Source organism: Artemia sp. Qi Xiang Cuo, chromosome 2 (genome assembly GCF_049724085.1).
Source record: "Artemia sp. Qi Xiang Cuo chromosome 2, ASM4972408v1, whole genome shotgun sequence".
NCBI classification, from domain to species: domain Eukaryota; kingdom Metazoa; phylum Arthropoda; class Branchiopoda; order Anostraca; family Artemiidae; genus Artemia; species Artemia sp. Qi Xiang Cuo.
This window is the reverse complement of record NC_142795.1, coordinates 62,126,917-62,149,220: the sequence shown is the minus strand read 5'-3', so window position 1 is coordinate 62,149,220 and position 22,304 is coordinate 62,126,917. Positions and strand designations below refer to the sequence as shown.

Genomic DNA, 22,304 nt, shown 5'->3' with positions numbered 1-22,304 from the left:
GCAAGGGTTGTAAGTTATGCCCTGGGGGCATATAAGGTTTTTATAGAAGGCGCTGTCGTAGAAACTTGAAAAAGGGCTCATTCGATTAGAAAGTCAAAGGACTAGTGCCCTTTTTAATAGTCGAAAGTGATTGGAGGGCAACTAACCCCCCTTCCACTCCCACCCTCCCATTTGCCCATTATTTTTAAAACTAAATGTTGCATTAAGATTAAATCAAAATGCACCGTGATAATGCTAATTCCCAAAAAGGCATCTCAGCAGTACCCCAAGAACGACTGAAGGTATTTTGTTCAAACTTTCGGGGCTACATCTGCTGTTAAAATTTAACTAAATCAAAATAGTGTAAGTATATCAAAGCTATCAAAGAAAGTAAACAGTTTTTTTGCGAATGGAATCAAGTTTTTTATTTCAGGTCAACTAGAGGAGGTATGAAACTAAATTAAAAAGTACTATTTGTGTCCAGATTTTTAAAAGGGTGTATGTTGTTAAAAATTGCTGAAAATTTTTCTCCAGCATACAAATAGCAGGCCAAACTGTAGTCTTAAAAAACGAAAGGTTTAAAGTATTATTTTCTTTTTCCCTGAAAAGACTATGTCAATATAAAACGAACAGAAATTAATCAAAAAAACTTTTTCCACAAAAAAAAATTTCAAAGAAAAGTAAAGAACTCTTAAACAAAAAATGAGCAAAAATAAAATCAAATAATCTACCATGCTCGAAACTACCACAAATCAGCATCAATAAATAAATTAAACCCAAAACGAACAGAAATTACAATAAATAACCGAGTCAGACACAAAACGAGCAGAAATTAACGTAAGTTGGGCGGAAAACCCCCTATGCCTTCCCAGACCAGAACAAAATTTGCACTTTACTGAAAAAATACAAATGAATGCGGATCATTACTTTAATGTACATATGCTGATATTTAGTTATCCAAATTTTGATATAATTTGATTTATAAAAGTTATAAAGGTAAAAAACATTAGTAAAAATCATTTTTTTTCCAATAACCGTTTTCCCAAGTATTAAGTACTATTATTAGGTTAATGAAGTGTTTCATTTAAGTGTTTTATGATGATCGCTGATCATTTCATTGATATTATTTTACTATGTTCATGGCCCTATATTTGGCTTCAAAATACGCTTCTCGATCTATCTATCTAATATGCAGAATACTTGTATCAAACACATTTTGCATGCATACCCGCTATACTTTTTGTTTATGAGTTCTTTACTTTTCTTTGAAAAACTTATTTTGTGGAAAAAGTTTTTTTAATTAATTTCAAATAAAAACCATTAGATAGAGGTATTTTCCATCTTTTCTATATATTCACTGGCTGTCTTTTTGTCCATTGGCATTCTAATCTCAGTATGTTCTATCTATAGGCGTAATATGTTTTACTTTGCATTTTTTTTAAAGATTGTCTAGTTAGGCAAACTTACTTAATCTGGTTTACAACCAGATTAAACCAGACAAATAAAAGATTAAGCCCTGCTTAACTGCTGAATTAATACGAAAGCAGGTACTAACCTCATTTCCTACCGTAACGGCAGCAATATTTCTCTCGTATATACCAATTTAATGTATTTAACAGGTACAGCATACAAGAATAGGACCTTCGATAAAGCTCTTCTATCGGCTGAATCATATGGTTTCTGAGGACTAATACATTACACCAGACGAAAGGGGTTTAAAGTCCTCGGCAATATTTCGACGATTTCTTTAAAAGTTATAGGGTACATTTCGCTCTGTCTCAATTACATCATATGTGAACACATAGCGGCGTTTTATTAATGGTTCTATGGCATTATTTGTTCCATTGAATCATGTTTTAACAAATGACCTTTTACTAGCTCCTATACAACATTCGAAGAAGGTAAAGGCGATGTCTAGCTAGCATACTGAAAATTCTAATGTCGATAAAAATGGGAAAGCCACTACAGGATAAAAGAAAAAACTAATTGATTTTTGGCTGTTTTTCTGTAAGACTGACCTTCATGTCCTGCATCTGACAATGCAGCTTTCTTCTAAGTTTTTCACCGGCCCTAAGTCGCTCAACAAAATCTGCATTTTGCTGCTCAAGTTTTGTTTTTGCCGTTTGTAAGTCTTCAATAAGTGTATCTTTGGCATCCACCATGGCTTTCAATGATGAAATCTTTGCCTCTGACATCGAATGGGCGGACGCTAGCTCAGAATTTGTTAGCTGTAAAAGAATATCCAATCAAAACACAAAAAAACAATATATATATACATATAGATATATATAGCACCGTCAGGCCCCGGCACTCAGAACGCGACAGGCTTCTATATGGTGACCAGGGTTTACCCCCCCCCCCTCCTCCGGGGGTATATACCTCCACGAAAAATCCCCCTCGGAAAATACCACCCGCACTCGGCTGGTTGGTCTCCAATCCCTTTCGGACCGTAAAAAGAATGACTACAAATCTCAATTTCTTTTCTAATGAGAATACTCCGAAGTTTCTGCAACCATGAGGCAGTCCCCCTCCTATACGGAATAAATGTTGGTCATTTTGAGGTTTAATGTTACTCTTTAGTCTTTACTTTAATAATAATAGTGTAGACAGAAATATTCCCAGAAATCACAAGGGAGTAGATATCAATTTCACACTTTTTATGTGTTTTTTAAAGTTTATTTTGTACCCCCTCCCCCCCAAAAAAAACATTTGCTTTAAAATATCCTTTTGCTGGAAAGGTTTTCCACGGAGGAGGGGACTACCGGCATGGTTTTAAAAACAATCAGAAATTCAAATCTTTTTGAAATGAAAGTGCGCTAAGAAGAATTTTTCACCCGAGTTCATCTGCAAGAAATTTGCTGGGTGGAATTTTCAGCTAGAATTATCTGGGGGGAGGAATTTCTCCAGCGGCCGGGTATTTTACATGAAAAGAACTTTCTACGAAGGATTTTCCGTAAGGGGAAGGAATTTTTCATGCAGGGGGAGCCGGATTTCCTGGTATTATTTAAAAACGATCAGAAATTAAATTAAAGAAAACATGCTTTTTCAACTGAAGGCAAGAAGCAACGTCAAAACTTAAAATGAACAGAAATTATTACATACATGAAACGGGTTTCCCCCTCCTCAAGACCTTGCTCTTTACGCTAAAGTTTTGACTTTTTGTCCCAATTCTTTAAGAATGGAGTTAGGTTTTGAAGAGGAGGGAGTCCCTCTCATATACGTAACATATTCTGTTCGTTTTAAGTTTTGACGTCGCTACTAACTTTCAGTTGGAAAACGTTTTTTGTTGTTTAATTACTTCCAGATAGTGTTTGTTAATGGGAAAATACGGAACAGGTTCTTTAAAGAAAAGTAAAGAGCTTCATTAAACCAAAAATGAGCAGAAATAAAGTCAAATAATCTTCCAAGTCAAAAACTATGGAGTCTAATAGGAAAAAAACAAACAAAAAGATATAGAATATTTTGTTCCATGAAAAAGACTATGTCAATAAAAACGAACAGAAATTCATTAAAAAAAACTTTTTCCACAAAACAAGTTTGTCAAAGAATAGTAAAGAGCTCCATTAAGCCAAAAATGAGTAGAAATAAATTCAAATAATTTTTCAGGCGTAAAACTACCACAAATCACCATCAATAAATAAATGGTGTTTTTTGTTGAGATTCTCGTTTTTCTCGTTTGATTCACGTTTTTTGTTGTTTAATTACTTCCAGATAGTGTTTGTTAATGGGAAAATACGGAAATTGAAAATGCAAATCTTTAGTTTTCACTTTAATCTACGGTTAGATGTAGGAGAACCAGTTTTCTTTAGAGTAAATTTCGGGAAATCCCGGAAAATTCGGGTATATCGGAAGCACTGCTGTCGATGCCATGACCGAGGGGAAGCTTTGGTGACTCCCTTAATTTCTGTTTGCCCGACTCGTAAAAACATAACAAAAATGAATATAACAAAATTTGATGCGTTTGTCAAAGTTTTTCACGATTAGCATGCATGTACCGTGCGGAATGGAAGTATGCCACGCGTTGTGCGAAAAGAGGTAAAGCATGGCAGAAGTGATGGCCGCAATTTAGAAGTAGTCCTCTTCTTTCTCTACCACCAATAATTACAAACATAAAAACGGTACATTTTATTTTAAATAAAAAAAGCCAACAAAAAATAAAAAAGAATTTATTGCATTAATTTTTGTTTTTTATTAATCTTGTGTAACAAGTGAGTTGGTTTTGTAGCTATGACAATACACTATTTGTGTTGCACGTTTCTTCCTTTAAAGACGATTTCTGTGTTGATCTAACGATTGGGAATAATAAAGGGGATGAGGAAGTAATCCACCTCATATACAGGATAATTCGTGATTTTTAAGTTTTTGTTTTCTTCTTACTTTCATTAAAATTCTAATTTTGTCGGTTATCAAATTCAGATTTTTCCTAAATACGAGGGAGGGAGTTTCTCGTTGTAAGTAACGACCTCCAAATGAGTCAGCTTTGATTGCTACTCTTTCCTCGGGAAAATGGAAGGCTCCCCAGGAAACATATAGAACGTTGAAGGTTCCCAATGACTTGTAATAAACAGTTAGGCAGTTTATGACATCTTTGTAGGTGTGTACTTGGTTTTGCGCCACATTTTGTGGGCGTCAAAGATTATGGTGGCGTTCTTCTTCTAATGTAAATATTTCTTTCTTCTTAACTTTCATTTTTGACTTGTTCTGAATTTTACTGTCATTTGTCTTCTAACAGCATAATTCTTTGTTTCTCAATCCATTTTTGACACGTTCTGATTTGAGTAGTTTTAATTCTTGCTGCTGTAAAGTAAACGGGGGTTACGTGGGAGGATCTTTCCTGAAGGAAGTTTTCATGGGGGGAGGGACATTGCTATGAAAGGGGTGCCAGATTTCCCAGCAGTATTTAAAAAAACGATCAGAAATCAAATTAAAAAAAATCAACTGAAAGTAAGGAGCAACATCAAAACTTAAAACGAACAGAAATTATTACGTATATGATTGAGTTCGCCCCCTAGTCATTACCTCGCTCTTTCCGCTAATTTTTTTTTGTACTTTCATCAAAGCTATTTATTCTAACTAACGGTCTTTGTGATTAAGGGGCCATTCTTAAAGAATTGGAATAATATTTGAACTTTAGCGTAAAGAGCTAGGTATTGACTAGGGGGCGAACCCCCTAATACACGTAATAAAACTTATGAATATAGAAGTTTGTTAAGTAAGTTAATTCGTAAGTTACGTCAGATCAAATTTTTGAGAAAGCTATTTAGCCAAAGAAGTAAAATTAATAAGCAATTTCCGTTTTAATTATTCATGTACGGTGAGCCAAAATCAAAGCTGCATTAATCAAAAACGTTCAGAAATTAATTAAAAAAACAACAAGTTTTTTTAACTGAAAGTAAGGAGTGATATTAAAACTTAAAACGAACAGAAATAATTCAGTATATGAACGGGGCTGTCCCCTCCTCAACGCCTCGCTCTTTACGCTAAAGTTTTTTATTGTTTTAAAAAATAAAGTTGTGAGACAGAGTCAAGCTTTAGCATAAAGAGCGAGACGTTGAGGAGGGGACACCCCACTTCATATACAGAATAATTTCTGTTCGTTTTAAGTTTTAATGTCGCTCCTTACTTTCAATTAAAAAAAAACTTTTTTTTATTTAATTTTCTTAAAACGCAGCTTTATAGTACAGGCAAACTAGAGTTGACCCAAACAAATTGCAACAGAAATGATTTTTACACCATGTTGTAGAGAAAAAAAAAAAAAAAAAAAAAAAAAAAAAAAAAAAAAAAAAAAAACAACTGAACAAACATATCCAAAGTTACACATTCTAGGTCGACGCAAAACTAGCTGATTCCTTTTTTTTACAAAACAAACATTTACCGACAGTTAATTTTTTTTTTTTAGAAAAAACAACTGAAAAAATTGACACGAAAAGCAAAAAAAAAAAAAAAAACGAAAAATTAGTTTTGCGTCGACCTAGCATGTGCAACTTTGGATATGTTGTTGAGCTTTTTTTTCTCTATAACATAGTTTTCTCTAAAAATTACAATAAATAGCCAAGTCAAACTCAAAACGAGCAGAAATTAATATGAGTAGGGCTCAAAACCCCTATGCCTTCCCAGGGCCAGAGCATAAACTGCACTTTACTGAAAAAAAAATACAAATGAATGTGCATTGTCAGTTTAATATACATATACTAAGATTTAGTAATCAAAATGTTAACATTATTTAATTTATTAAAGTTATAAAAGTAAAATCATTTATATTTTTTCAGTAAAGTTCAAATTATGTTCTGGCCTTGGGAAGGCATATGGATTTTGGGCCCTACTCATGTTAATTTCTGCTCGTTTTGAGTTTGACTCGGTTATTTATTGTAATTTTTGTTCGTTTTGGGTTTTATTTATTTATCTATGCTGACTTGTGGTAGTTTCATGCTTGGTAGGTTATTTATTTTATTTTTGCTCATTTTTGGTTTAATGGAGTTCTTTACTTTTCTTTGAGAATCTTATTTCGTGGAAAAAGTTTTTTTAATTAATAGATACAAAAAAGTCATTCGATATATCCGTCACCTAACAAGCTAAAAAAGTTTCACTGCGAATGTTTATCAAGTTTCACTTCACCGTTTAGCCTTTCAGAATAGGATGCATGTGATCAGACGTCCTGATAGATTCTGGACTGGGCTCTTCACGGATCTTGTCATTAAGCAAGAGCTCATCCGTTGTCTCAAAACGACTGGTGGTCTTACCGATGGAAGTGGTATGACAGAGGCTCAAAGGTATTTATGGGCTTTGTCTCGAACAGTCTGCTCTGCATTAAATCTTCTGATAGAGGGTATGTCACAGGTTTTCTAAGGAACTAGTGAACAACACAAGGAAACGTCCAATCCGAGGAAGCTAAGAGACTGTAAAGACACCCAGATCGTTATCGATTTCTTAGAAAAAGGATCATCATTTAATGGGGATCTTCAACTAAAAAAAAATCACCAACGGTTGATAGCCTATGAATCTGCCGACGTTGATTCTGCTAGAGATTTAGGCCTAAAAACCATTGACTCCATGTCTGGAAAGCTGGTCGTTGATTTTGTATTTCGACGAAAACAACAGGCAGTTCAAATTACTACAAAGCAGAATCCAGGTGGAGGTTGCAAAAGACTGAACGCCACTCTCCTTTTTCAGAAGTTCATCATGCTAGCAGAGGATCAATCTCACGGAATCTGAGTACTTTCAATACGAACCGGTAATACTTTTTGACAGTTCTTGCATGCTCCGGTCTCCGAACAAGCCAGAGTTTGCCAAGGCCATAGCACAGGCTTGCAATCTGGAGGAGTACTCTACTCCCCTTCCCAGGGGGATTCGATATATCATCGACGGTGGAGTTCTTCTGCACAGACTTTCATGTTCCAAAAATAAACGATACTCCGAAATCCTTGACCATTATGCTACTTACATGACCCAACAGTATCCATCTGCCACTATCGTGTTTGACGGCTACGATGGCGGAGCTACCATAAAGGATATGGCCCAGCCGAAGAGAAGTCGTATAATCGGCCTTGAGATCTTCACAGCAGCCATGCAGCTGAAGGTAAAAAACGATGAGTTCTTGTCCTTCAAGAAAAACAAGGCCAGGTTTATCTACGCGTTGGCTGTTTATCTCCGATCAAAGGGCTTCGTCGTAGTCCAGGCACCAGGTGATGCAGATACCCCAATTGTGCAAGCTGCAGTTGATTCTTCCCGTTATTACGACACTCCCGTCATTGGAGATGATAGTGATCTTTTGATTCTATTGTGTTATCCTAGTGACCTATCAAGCAAGAAACTATTCTCTGCACCTGAGCCAAAGTCGAACAAAGCTCCTCGAATATGGGATATTCACAAATTGAAAGAGAAGCTGGGCCAAGAGACATGCCATCTGATTCTTCTTGCTCACGACATCTTAGGCTTTGACTATACCTCACGGATCCACAGTGTGGGAAAAGGCCTTGCCTTGAAGAAGCTAATGGCAGATGCCGATTTTCGTACATCAGCTGCAGTTTTCATGCTGAATTCAGTTTCAAAGGTGGAAGCTTCTGGAGAAGACGCTCTGCTCATGATATATGACTCATCAAAAGGGAGAAATCAGAATGAACTCCACAGGGAAGTTTTAAAAAGACGGTGACTACTGCTAGCACCTTCGTCCACCCAGAACAGTTACCACCAACTTCTGATGCGGCTAAATTCCACAGTTACAGGGTTTTCTACCAAGTTCAGGTATGGAGTGGAGATCCTGATTCTGAACTTAAAGCCGAGGGATAGGGTTGTAAAAATAAAGATGACTTCTTGTATCCATTGATTACTTACGTCCCACTACCCCTTTGCCTGTTTTGTAAAATCGTAAAGTGCTCTTGTGAAATAGAATGTAGCTCAACGAAGTGTCGCTGCTTTAAATACGGCTTAGCTTTAACAGCACCGTTTAAAATATGTAAAGGATCAGCATGTTCTAACTCTCCAAAATTCGGAAACTATGAAGATGAGGAAAACATCGATGCTTATATATCTGAATCAAAAGAATAAGTGGTGAATAGTAGTCGGAGTTGATTCTGTCTTTTAAATGCTCATGAAGTTGATTCGATAATTTTATCAGTTGTGAAGACTAGTCAGTTTGTTCAAAATAGTTTATTCTAAGAGGGATTTTAAATGTCGGCCGTTGAAAACTAGTTTCATAGATGATTTCCCTTTTCTAATATTTTTCATGTTTTATTAAACATCGAGTAATCACTTTTTTTTAGGCCGACCAATCAGGTGATGGAGCCAGCGACGATCAGATTCAGGCTAACTAATTATTAGATTTCAAAACCAACAATTTAGCCAGCAAAAGATGGTCTGGTAAAGAAGAATGGGGATCACGACGACCAGAAACGTAAAAATCTCATATTGATGATTAAGAAAGTTTTTATATACCGTACACCAAATTTGACTCGATTTTTGCATTCATCTCGTCTTTTTACATCGGAATAATAATTCAGTTCAAGAAAAACGAACAATTACCGGAACTTAATCTTTTTTTGTTAGGAAAGTGAGAAAACTGGCAAGATACACAAACAAAAAACTAGTTTTGTGTCGACCTAGAATGCGCAACTTTGGATATGCTGTTCAGGGTTTTTTTTTTATCTACAACATGGTGTAAAATAGATTTCTGTTGCAATTTGTTTTTAAGAACAATCGATGAATTGGTGGACAATGAGTGCTAAAAGAAACATGTCAAATCAAAATGAAAAGTGCATATTGATGAATATAAAAGGGTTATTCTAGAAGACACTATATCCTACTAATTTGATATTTTGGCACAACTTACCATTTTGCATCAGAACAATTACCTTCTAATAGTATGGCGGAAAAAAGGTCACAACGAAGCGTAGGTTAAAATCACATACGGATGATAATGAAACTGCTTTCTGGTATATTGTACATCAAATTTGCTTTCATTTTCGAGCTCAGCTCCTCTTTTTACATCGGGACGTTACTTCTTATGCAGAAGAACGAACATTTACCGACAGTTCATTTTTTTTTAGAAAACAACTGAAAAAATTGACACGAAAAGCAAAAAAAAAAGAAAAAAAAAAGAAGAAACTAGTTTTGTGTCGACCTAGAATGTGCAACTTTGAATATATTGTTCAGCTTTTTTTCTCTAAAAAATGGTATACAAATCATCTCTGTTGCAATTTGTTTTGGGTCAACCCATATTTTTGGCTAGTTTGCCTGTACTATTTAAGCTTCTGGTTACTCTGGCCCGTGATTTTTTTCTTTAATAGGTTGCTATAATCGGTACAACCATGATATATTTGTATTCATATTAATGATGTAGATGTGCTGATGTATTGCTGATGTAGATGGCAGTAGATGTTCAAGCTGGCAAATTACGACTGACGTTAACAATAAGCTTCGCCACGGTTCTGACAACCATCACAGTACACGCTTCTTTATGCAAGATGAAAAGCAAGAAAATCTTAGCATAGAGGTTGCATACAGCTAATTTTCATTAGAACATAATAAGATTGAAATTTTGGCAAGTTAACTTTGCTTTTATTCATCACTAGGGACCGAACTGAAACTTCCTTATTATTATTATTATTTGTTTGTTTGTTGTTTTTTTTGTGGGGGGAGGGGATGGTAAGAAGACTTATTTTGACAAGTTTAGGAGCATTCAATATGGACCGCAGAACTAATAATTTTGTTTTTACTTCACCCCCTTCTACAAAAAAAAAAACAAACAAGTTAATGAGCTCCTTCTCCTCCATATTTTGCACTGTTAGTGTGTACTCAGTCTTGTCTGAAGAATATGTACCCCTGTTTGGCAACCTTACTGCTTGGAATCTCATAGCTGAGATTGGTCTCAGTAATGCCAGGGCTGCCACAGGTTAAAGTGGAGAAGAATAGGGACTTAAGGACTTCTTTTGTGAAAAAAAGTGACCTCTCTAGGGACCATTCTGGACGCAAAATGGACTCCAAAACTCGATTTTCAGAAAGCTTTTGAAAGGGAAAGCAGTGACACAACGGCAAATGACACTTGACTAATAAAAAAACATGGGCATGATCATTTGCAGACCTCTCTCCATGATAAGAGGTCAAGTGATAATTAAGAAGCCAGCCACCTGAGAATCATCAGGTCATGTGAGGAGCTTTTGCTTTTTTTTCTGAACGTTTTACTTTTGAATACAAAAAATCAGATACAAAAATATGATGAAAGAGATAAGGGTACAGTAACTAGAACACACAACCTATTTATTGGACTGCCTTCCACTCGAACAGAGATGTGATCAGTAACTTATTTTTTACTCTAACTGCTGCTGGTTAGTCTAACTAACTGTTGCTAGCTGTATCTCGATTATGTCCTTCCTTTCGGTGCCTCTTTTTATCCGGTTATGAGCTTCTTTTAGTAACTCGTCTGCGGTCTGTTCCTTGGAACAAAACGCTTCCTTTTTTTCTTTGAGAGTTTTGTCGGGAGTCTCTATTGTCTGTCTTTTCAAAGAGGCTTAGGCGAGCTGCAGCTCTCTCAGCCGTTCTCTTGCCTCCAAATCCTGCCGCTCTTTCTCAGTCTTTTCTTTCAAGGTTTTTTCCTACTGTAGGTACAAATCATAGCTCTTTCTAGCGGATTTGACCAGTTTTATAGTCTTCAGTGACAGCAACATTTTACACAATTTCTCCAAATCTGCCCAACATATCTATCACAAACAGTTTTGCATTCAAATTTTGCTCATTCATCGAAGCGCTTTCTTTGCTGAGAACTCACCCAGAAAGGAAGAAACCTCGCTCAATGCTGGCAGATCCATGTAAATGGTCAAAGCTTTTTTACGACTTCACACAAGTTTGGATACTTTCCTCTCTGAATCACATTGTTCTACTTGTCGTCAATCCTTCTTGGCTCCAACGGAAGTCAGAGTAACTGGACTAGTTTAAACGGGCCAACTAACATGTCTTTTTGCGTCGCAATGGGTAACTTCCTGGCAAAACATAATAAATTGTGAGCAGAAACTGGCTTTGAAACTTCATCGGGATGTAGAAAAGTTAACGCCGTTAACAACTGCTTTCTGCTGACTTCATCAAGGATCATCTTCCGGGAATAGGGTCCAAGGGCTTAAGTTAAAAATAAGTAAACATAGTCCACTCAAGGGAAAAGTTTTGACCACTGTATCTTGGAATGTTTTGCGATATACATCTGCTATTCCGTCTGCGGATTTCCTAGAATAGTCAGACTCAATCATCTTCAGAGCCCATGTCTGCAATTGTTGTTTCATCCCATACTACGTAAGCACCTAGGTGCATGGGTAGTTTTGCCGGTTTGCCGCTCTCAATGGAAGATACTGCCGAGAGATGAAGCTGATTCGGAGTTAGCTTTATGGTAACATTCTTCTTATGTTCAGCAATTCTGGCATTCTGCAGTAAAGCGTAGGAGTCCTTATGGCAGACAAGAAATGTATTGTTCCTGTACAATGTAAGGTTCCTGTAGACCTGTTCCTGGAACAGGTCTACACCATTCTTTCACTTGGTGTCTTGTTGCATCTTTCTCTCCCAACCAAGTCTCCCAGAATTTGCACTTTCCCATTCCAATTCAAACTGAAACTTCAAATCCTTAACTTTAAAAAAAAGAAAAGAAGTTAGTAGAAAAATATACAGGCTATAATCAGCATTCCCTGAAAGTTTCAGCTTCATACCCTTAGCCTCAGTAGTAATAGTAGTAGAAGTAGTAATAGCAATATCCATAGATTACCTTCATGTTAGTTCTACATCCTTCTCCATATACCTTGAGACTTTCAACTTAAAGCTCTAAGCTGGTCCTAAAATACTCATCATTGGCTCTATTGACAACCTGGAAGTATATAGTATATTTTGTCTTAGTTGAAAATCCCCTCTAAACAATCCCTGAAGTTTCATCTTGATAACATTAGCCTCACTTGTATCAGTAGTATTAGAGGCAGTACGCACATAGTCCCGTTTGATCATTTAAAAATCCGCCCCAAAATATCCTGGAAGTTTCAACTTAATGCTCTAAGGTGTTCCTGAGATTATTACTTGTTTACCCTTTTGAAAACAAAAAAGCTTATAGTAAGGCAAGATATTTATTTAAAGCTTCACCTTAATACCCTTATTTTCTATAGTAACAATAGCTGTAGTAGTAGTAATATTGGTAGGAGTGTGCACACACCATCTTTTTTTTTCAACATCTCCCTCAACATAAGCTGAAAGTTTCAACTTAATACTCTAAACACTTTCTACCAAACACATAAACACATCACTGATACGTCCTTTTGACAAACTGCATGCACATAGTGTGTTTTGATTTAGCTATCTACCCTTAATCTTCTTAGCTTTAGTAGTAATATTAATTATGTAAATATTGCCTTTTGGTTAGTTCAACACATCCCCCCCCAAAAAAAAATTAATGAAAATGTCGCCTTCGTACCCTTAGCCTTATTGGTAATATTAGGAACAGTAGTAGCAGTAGTATGCCCAAATTGCCTTTTGGTCAGTTTAACATCCTTCACATCATGTCCTGGTTTTCTAGAACTAACACTATAAACCATTCCTAAAATACTGCTGATATACCCTTTTGACAATCGTTTGCACAGTGTAATTTGATTTTAGTTCGACTTCCCATTTAAATATTTTTACCTTAATACCCTTAGCCTTAGCAGTAATCACAACAGAAGTAGTAGGTGTAGAAATATAAGTGGTGATAGTAGCAGTGTGAGCAGCAGTAAATAATTCCCACCAACATTCCCTCAAAAGTTTACCTGAATGCTATTGGCTTTTTTTTACACAAAATGTCAAACATGCCCCTCTTCCCCATTAACCAATTCTATATTGCAAAGATGGACGAATTGTGTAACTTACAGCCCTTGCCCGAAAGACTGTGTAAGGCGCCATCCCCACTATCTACCCTTATCTATCTACCCTACCTCTTATCTTACCACTATCTACCCTACCACTATCTAAACTATCTACTATACTGAACAAGATTGCTGTCTCAAAATTTTGATTGTATCTTTGGGAGGAAAGACGCGTGGAAGGGGGGGGGGGTTGTTGTTTGGTAGTAGTAGTAGCTGTTAATAGGGTATAACTGTTACACCATTTGACTAACTTAAATCGACATAATGCGTTTCGATTTAGTTCAACATCCTCTTTAACAATCCATAAAGGTTCAACTTTACCTTGAAGTTTAGTACTACTACTACTAGTAGTAGTAGTTGTTGAAGTAGTATGCACATAGTGTCTTTTGGGTAGTTAACACTCTTAACATTCCGAGATTGCTCAGACATTGCTGATACGTCCTTTTGACATCTTGCATGTACATAGTGTGTTTTGATTTAAATCCCTAATACCCTTAATATTCTTAGCTTTAGTAGTAGTAGCAGTGGAAACAATAGTAGTAACATGCAAATATAACCTTTTGGTTAGTTCAACACCCCCACAACAAACCTTGCAAGTTTCAAATTCGTACTACAAGCCGATACTGTTACGCACTTTTGAATTCCTGTATAAACATAGTGTATTTCGATTCAGTTCAACGTCCCCCAAGACATTCTTTGAAAATTTCACCTTCATAGGCTTAGTGGTAGTAACAGTAGCATTAATATACACAACTTGCCTTTCAGTCAGTTTAACAGCCCTCTCATCATTTCCTGGTTCCTCGAGCTAAAAACTCTAAACCATTCTTAAGATATTGCTGATATACCCTTTTGACAATCGTTTGCACATAGTATTTTGATTTATTTCAACTTTCGAATATTATACCTTAAATCAATATCAATATTTTAATCTCGAAGTTTACAGCTTAATACCCTTAGCCATAGTAGCAACCATAATAGAAGTAGTAGGTAAGAAACATAAGTGGCGACAGTAGCAGTGTGAGTAGTAGTAAATAACACCCCCCAACATTCCCTCAGAACTTCACCTGAATGCCACTGACTTTTTTTTACACAAAAGGTCAAACACGCCCGCTTCCCCAATAACAAATTCTATATGTAGAGAATCGGAAAATTGTGTATATTAAAGCCCTTGTCCCAAGGACTGTGTAAGTTGTCATCCCCAGAGTTACAGCTACTGAACCTTTCGACTATGCCGAACAAGATGGTTGTCTCAAATTTTAATTGGATCTTTGGGAAACAAGACGCGTAGAAGGAGAGCTGTCTACACTCTAGTCCCTTTTGACTTTTTTAAAAGAGCACTAGATGTTTCAGTTTTTAATCAAATGAGCCCTTCCGAAGTTTGAAAACATGTGAAGTATTAAAAAAGAAAACGAGGTTGTGATCTTCTGTAAACCCTTAAAGGCTAGAACATAATTCGTAAAGTACAGAGACAATAGATATTTTGAAGTGTCTTTTATTTTTGTCATAACCAGTGCAGAATTTAAGTAGAAAATAGAGAGCCCAAGAAAACACAGAAAGGTTTTTTTTTTTTTTTTTTTTAGCAATCTTAATTCTTTTATCTCAATTAGTGTCAACCGCCAATGAATTATTTGGAGCTTAATGTCATTCTTGATAGTACTTAAAACATCTTACTGTAATTCATACAACTACAAAACTTTCTATTTTCGCCGATAGAGGGTAGAAACTTCTGGAATATGATTCTCTAATGTGATGAATTTCATGAGGCAAATTGCATCAAAACAAAACACCCTTTGTGGGTGTTTTCTCCCTTGTTAGATTCCTGACAAATAACCCCACGCTTGTAAGTTCTGGTCTGTAACTCAAAACCTAACTTAATCGTTCCATGTCTTTAAACCAAAACTTTTACCAAGCTCATGTCGAGACCTAAACTTTTTTTTTATATCTTTTGCTTCAACGATTCCAGAGACATCTTCGGTATAATTAATATGCCTCAAGCATTGTCTCAGTAAAAGAAATTCCTTGGTTCCTAAATATTCTAAAATTCAAAAGATTTCTTCTTCATGTGTTTTTAAGACGAAGTTGCTATTAACCGATATTATTCCAAAAGTGGTTAATCCACTTTTAGGTCTACCCAGGTACAACCCTTGCAAGAAGGGGGAGAGGTACACAGATACAAGAATACAAAAGGACTCTTTACTATTAGCCCGAGTAACTCTTTATAGATCTTTAGCAAAAACTGTCTGACTTTTAATGAATGGAGTTAATGCTTGTTAAAGGGGTAAAATAATTGGCAATTTATTCTATTTCTTATTTTTCTTAAAGTAAAGTCAATGTTCTTTTTTTTGTTTTTTTATTAAAACAACGATAATTTAGAAACAACAAAATTCGAAAGTGTTCACTCACATCATCAACTTCTTCTATGGACAAATTCTAAATGTTATCTTTGGAGCTTCAAAATGAACATCGATTCCCTGTTCACGCCGTTTCGCTACCAATTTTGAATACTTTCCTGGATTCAATGGCCTAGTAGGTTTTCTCACCCATGGAAAATTTTCTACAACTCTTGGTCTAACAACTATAGAGTTGGGGGTGGTTTTATAAAACAAGGACGGCAGTTTTCTTGTCTTTTCCGTGAACTCTCGCATTATCTTTCTATCCACTTTGTCTTTTGTACTTCCACGAATTGATGTCACTGGCACGATTTCCACTAACTCGTTAATGACTTTTGCTTTAGTGATTCCACGAACTGATGTCAGTTTAAGAGACTTCCTTCCTCTTTTTGTTGATTTCTTTGCTTCTCTTCCATCGTTGGTAGACATAGGACAGGTAACCATAGAGGAACCAGTTTTTTTTTCCACCTTCCATTTTAGAATCTTTATCACTGGGGTATAAATTCACTCTCTCACCAATAAACTCCATACTACTTTCATCATCCGACAAAAACAGATCTCCCTCTAGTACAGGCAACAATGCACAAGTGGCTAACATCTTTTCTTAAACTTATCGTCCAAGTGTTTGTAACAAACTATTCCGACTCAGAATCTGGCATGTGATTTATAGCACAGATGACGTCATGTTATATTGAGAGCCATTTACTATTTATAGCATTGTGCTTATTGCATAGATGACGTCATCCAACAGTTCGTAATAACGAACTATAAGTAAGCAGTAACTTCGGCTGGACAGATACCAAAACACCAAAAACACTTTTTATAACAATAGGCACAATAAATAAATAGGCTTTTTTCTGCTGATTCCAAAGACAAAAAAATTCATTAAGTTTTATGTTATCCATAAAAAATCGCTAGTCTGAAAAAATGCACCACTTTTTTTTTAAAGGGGGAAACACCCTCAAAAATTTAGCTATATTAGTGAAAATCACGCTGTCAGACTAAGCATATTTGAAAACCTTGCTGTAGAGGTTAAAAGCTTCTATCTACAAAAATGTGAAATTTTTTGCCAGAAAAAGATAACACATGCATGTTTATTTTTTTTTTCAGGAGTGATTATATCAAATCAATTGTTCTAGAAGATCGGAAAAAAAGCTCACTAGATTGGAAATCAAAAGTTCTAATACCCTTTTTAAGTAACCAAAAAGATTGGAAGGCAAGTAGACCTTCTTCTTCGCTCTTTTTTCTCAAAGACATCTGATCAAAATATAAAACATCCATTTGATTCAGCCTAGTTGAAAGGTCCGATAATTATGCTTCTGATGATGAAATGACCCTCCCTAGTCCCAGGGGAACGGGACGTCAATTACACAATTTCCCCATAATGTTCAAATATAATATTTGTTACAGGATAGAACACTTATCACAGTGAAAGAGCGTTCGACTGCAGATCGAAAAACCAAGAGTTCAAATCCGTTTGCACTCATTTTCTTTTTAATGAATAGCTATGATAGTGACTAAAACCATATAGATAATTTTTTTTTTTAAGTCTGTTGTAACTAATTGTAAGTAAGCAGCGAATCGGTTCAATACTAATCGAGCACTAAAAAAGAGAATTTTTATAACAATTGATTTTTCGGGTTCAGGGTGCATTAATAGGTTTAAAAATTAATGTTAAGAAGATTACGTCGTTAAGACTAGGAATAAGTTTCAAACAATAAGTTTCCTCCTCAACGCCTCGCTCTTTAAGCTAAAGTTTATCTATGTCTCACAACTTTATTTTTTAAAACAATAAAAAACTTTAGCGTAAAGAGCGAGGCGTTGAGGAGGGGACAGCCCCTTTCATATACGGAATAATCTTTGTTCGTTTAAGTTTTAATGTCGCTCCTTACTTTCAGTTTAAAAAACTTGTTTTTTTTATTTAATTAAGGGAAAGAGGTGATTTCGGTGAAGAGGAAATCGATCAAGTGGACAACTTTGCTATAGGACAGCTTTACAGAGGAAGATTTGCTATATCTTTTTCAGAAAAATTGCCTACGGATTGTTTCGGGTTCCTAACTAACAGACTGTATCTCAATCACTAAGCTCTACGAAAAATATGGTGAATCCAGCTTTCTAGGGCTATAATGAGAGATAGCACGAGACAGATATACTAAGATTGTCCTTGTCGGCCAACCGTCAAGGGCCAGAAGAAAAGAAGGTCGTCCCCGAACGGGGTGGGAGGATGTCATAGAAATAATTCATGAAAAATGGGAACTTGTTGGGAGGGAGTAAAGAGGGCAGCTTTGAATAGATTGTGACGGAGGAGGAGCGTGCGTAGCTGTGACGGCTTCATGCTGTAGTAAGCTGTTAGGAGCAGTAGTATACATTAATTTAAAAAAAACTTTGGATTTCATTGAATTTAGTCTGTAAACAACAAAATATATATTTTTTTTTCAGAGAAATAAAGTAGGCTACTATTTGCTGATTTGTTTTTTAAATTTACACATAGTTTGTGTGAAAACACTTTCAAGGTATAAATTATTTTTCGTTATCGACGTATTTTATGATAAAACAGTCAGAATAAAAAAAAAACATAGGGGTTTACATTCATGAACAGAACAAACCTTCCAAGCTCTATCAATATCTGAGATCATGAATTTGTGGCCTGGTAGATCTTATATGGAATTAACCCAGAGTTTTTGGGAGATCCCCCTCCCAAAAAAAATTAGGGGTTTACATTCATGAACAGAATAAACCTTCCAAGATCTATCAATATTTGAGATCATGAATTTGTGACCTGGTAGATCTTAAATGGAATTAACCCAGAGATAATTGAAATATACAATCCTTTTTTTTTTAGGGGGAATGGGTTTTCGTGCCAAAATTGCCCACCTTTCACGCCATTTCTGTTTGTAATAAAATATGACTTTGTCCAAAACATTTCGTGTTTATTTTTCAAAATGTTGGATCCTTAAAGATATCAATTAAAACAAGAAAAAAAAAATACAAAAAAAACAAGTTTTTCAAAGAAAAATAAAGAGCTCCATTAAGCAAAAAGTGAGCAGAAATAAAGTCAAATAATCTCCGTAACGTAGAACAACAAAAAATAACCATCAATAAGAAAAAAAACTCACAATAAATAACCGATTCAAATTCAAAACGAGCAACAATTAATATGAGTAGGACTGACAAGCCCCATGCCTTCCCAAGACCAGAACATAAATTGCACTTTACTGAAAACAAAATACATTTGAAATGTTTTCATTTTTTGACTTTAATAAGTACAAATTATTGAAGCTTTAAGGAATAAGAATATATATATATATATATATATATATATATATATATATATATATATATATATATATATATACATATATATATATATATATATATATATATATATATATATATATATATATATATATATATATATATATATATATATATATATATATATATATATATAATATTAAACTGACATTTCAGGGTCATTTGATTTTTCTTTAGTAATGTGTAACAGCCATAGCCTAAGAACAACTTAGAGTATTATTTGAAAATTACATTGCATGTCGAGGGGTATGTTGAACTAACCATAAGGTACAACATGGATACAACTTCTGATACTTCTACTGCTACTGTTAATACTATTGCTAAGAATAAGGGTATCAAGCAGAAATTTTCATGAAATGTTGAAGGATTATTAATTAAATTATAATATGCAATGTGTATTCCAACTGTCAAAAGGGCGTATCAGCAGTATGTCAAGAACAGCATTGATTATTAGATTGAAAATTTCAGGCCATATTGAGAGGTATGCTAAGTTACTAAAATTGTACTATGTGCATAGTGTAACTATAAGTATAGTAGTAGTATATTACTGCTTCTGCTTTTAGTACCACTATTACCAAGGCTAATGGTATTCATTTGCAACTACCAGAGACTGTTGGGGAGAAGTTGGACTAAGTCAAAATTCTATGTGCATGCAGGTCATCAAATGTGCATATAAGCAATATCTCTGAAACGGATCAAAGCATTAAGTTAAAACTATCCGGGGGTGAGGAGAAAATGTTCAACTAGACCAAAAAGGCACAGTTTGAATACTATTACTGCTACTACTAATGATCCTATTACCACTATCCCTAATATGATTCCAAATGCTGTTGCTAAGATGACTACTACTATTGCTAATGGTAAGGTTATTAATAAGACTTTTAGGGAATGGTGAGGGCAGTGTTGAACTGAATATTAAAAATAATGTACATGTGGGTTATTAAAGGGGTTTACTAACAATATCCCAACAACACCTTAGGATATTAAGCTGAAACTTCCTGAATATTACTGCCGATTTTGCTAGTACTTCTTTTACTAGCATTACTGCAACTATTTAACTAAATAAAACAGTTTAAGCGCATCTAGGTTGTCAAAATGGATCAGTTTGTTAAGATTTCCAGGCAGGATATCTTAGGACTGGAAAAGGGCATAAAGTAGAAACTATCAAGGAAAGTTTATTATTCTTCAAATTAGATCAAAAGGCAGTATTTCCATGCTGGTTGTCAATAACAAGTCTCAACAATATCTTAAAAATTATTGAGGGCAAAAAGTTGAAACTTTCAGAGCTACTACTATTACTACTTCTGCTCTTACGATTGAACTAAACCAAAAGGGTTTAAGTGCATTCAAGTTGTCAAAATAGAATAGACAGAATGTTTTAGGAACAGGATAGAGCGTTAAATTTTATTTTTCATGGAAAATTGAGGTACGAAAAATAATGCAAAATGTACAATCTATGTCCATATTTTCAAAAGGGTGTATATTGTTAGTTTCTACTTTATACCCTTTATACCCTATCGCAGTCCTGCAACATCCCGCCTGAACGTCTTGACACCCGGCGTTATTTTGACAACCTGGATGCACTTAAATATTTTGACTTAGTTCTACATTAGCAGTAATAATAGCAGTGGTTGTAGTAGTAGCAAAAGTGGTATTAATATCGGTAGCCCAGGAAGATTCAATTTAATAGCCTAAGGCGTTGCTAAAAAATTGCTAATACACATCTTTGATAACCCAAACGTACATAATGTGTTTTGATTCAGTTCAACATCACCCCCACCATTCCCCAAAAGTTTTACTAATACCCTTAGCCTTAACAATTGTAGGAGCCATAATAGCAGAAGTAATAGTAGGAGCCTGGGGAGTAGTATTAATAGCCGTAGTAGCAGTAGCAGTATTCACATTTTACCTTATTGGTCTAGTTCAAAATTCCCTCTTCGTGCCCTGATAGTGTCATATGAATACTTTAATCTGTTTCTGAGATATTAATTATACACTTTTTTGATAACCTGCCTGCACATAATTTGTATTTACCTCAACATCCCTTCAAACAGTCTTTAGCAATAGTAGTACACAAATAGTGCATTTTTATTAGTTGAAAGCATCAATCTTATACTGTAAGCCGTTCTTGGGATAGTACAAATTCACCTTTTTGACAGTCTGCATACAGTGTTTAAATATAATTCAAAGTCTCCCTCAACATTGCCTGAAATTTTTTCATCAATACCCACAGCATTAGCAGTAATATTAATAGTAGCAGTAGTAGTTTGAATATAGCACATTTTAGTTGGTTCAAAATCTCTCCAATATTCACTGAAAGTTCCAATCTAATACCCTAAGCTGTTAATGGGGTATAGCTGTTACGCCCTTTTACTAGCCTGAATCGACATATTGTATTTCAATTTATTCCAACATCCTCTTCAACATTCCCTGAAAGTTTCGATTTAATACCATTAGCTTTAGTACTACTACTAGTAGTAGTCATAGTAGCAGTAGTAGTAGTAGTACACACATAGTGTCCTTTGGTTAGTTGAAAATCCCTCTTAACATGCCCTAAAAGTTTCAAAACCAAACCCTAAACCATTCCTGGAATATTGCTGATACGCCTTTTTATAACCTGCATGCACAGAGTGCGTTATGATTTAGTTCAACATCCCCCTAAACATTTTTGAAAGTTTCAGGTTCATACACTTAGCATCAGTAGTAGTATAAGTAGCAGAAGTAGCAGCAGTAGTAGTAATAGCAATACCTTTTGGATGGTTCAACATCCCTCTCCAAACGCCCTTAAAGTTTCAACTTAATACTTTAAACTGCTCCTAAAATATTGCTTATATGCATTATTAACAACCAGCATGTACATACTATGTTTTGTTTTAAATAAAACTCCCTCTAAATATTATTTGAAAGCTTCACTTTAATACCATTAGCCTCACTTATAGCAGAAGTAGTAGTAAAAGCATGCACATAGCGCCGTTTGGTCAGTGTAAAATCCTCATCAAAATACCCTGGAATTTTCAACTTAATGTTCTAACTGTTCCTGAGACTATTGCTGGGACATCCGACAATCAACTGACATACAGTGTGTTTTGATTTAGTTGCAAATCCCCTTAAGCACTTCCTGAAAACTTCACCTTAATACCTTTAACTTCAACAGTAGCAATAGCTGTGACTGTTGCAGCAGTATTAGCAGTGTGCACATAGCATCTTTTGTTTTTTTCAGCCTCCCCCTCAACACAAGCTGAAAGTTTCAACTTAATACCCT

General features: G+C 35.2%; 1 protein-coding gene across 1 annotated transcript in view; it reads right to left on the bottom strand.

Moving 5' to 3' along the window:
- The window catches only part of LOC148955476 (kinesin-related protein 2-like), a 148,783-nt gene that overhangs the window by 77,884 nt on the left and 48,595 nt on the right, over positions 1–22,304 (bottom strand). Inside the window, exon 6 of the mRNA XM_089108214.1 lies at positions 1,998–2,207. Coding sequence (XP_088964340.1) covers positions 1,998–2,207 — 210 coding nt within the window. The remainder of the gene's footprint in view (positions 1–1,997; positions 2,208–22,304) is intronic.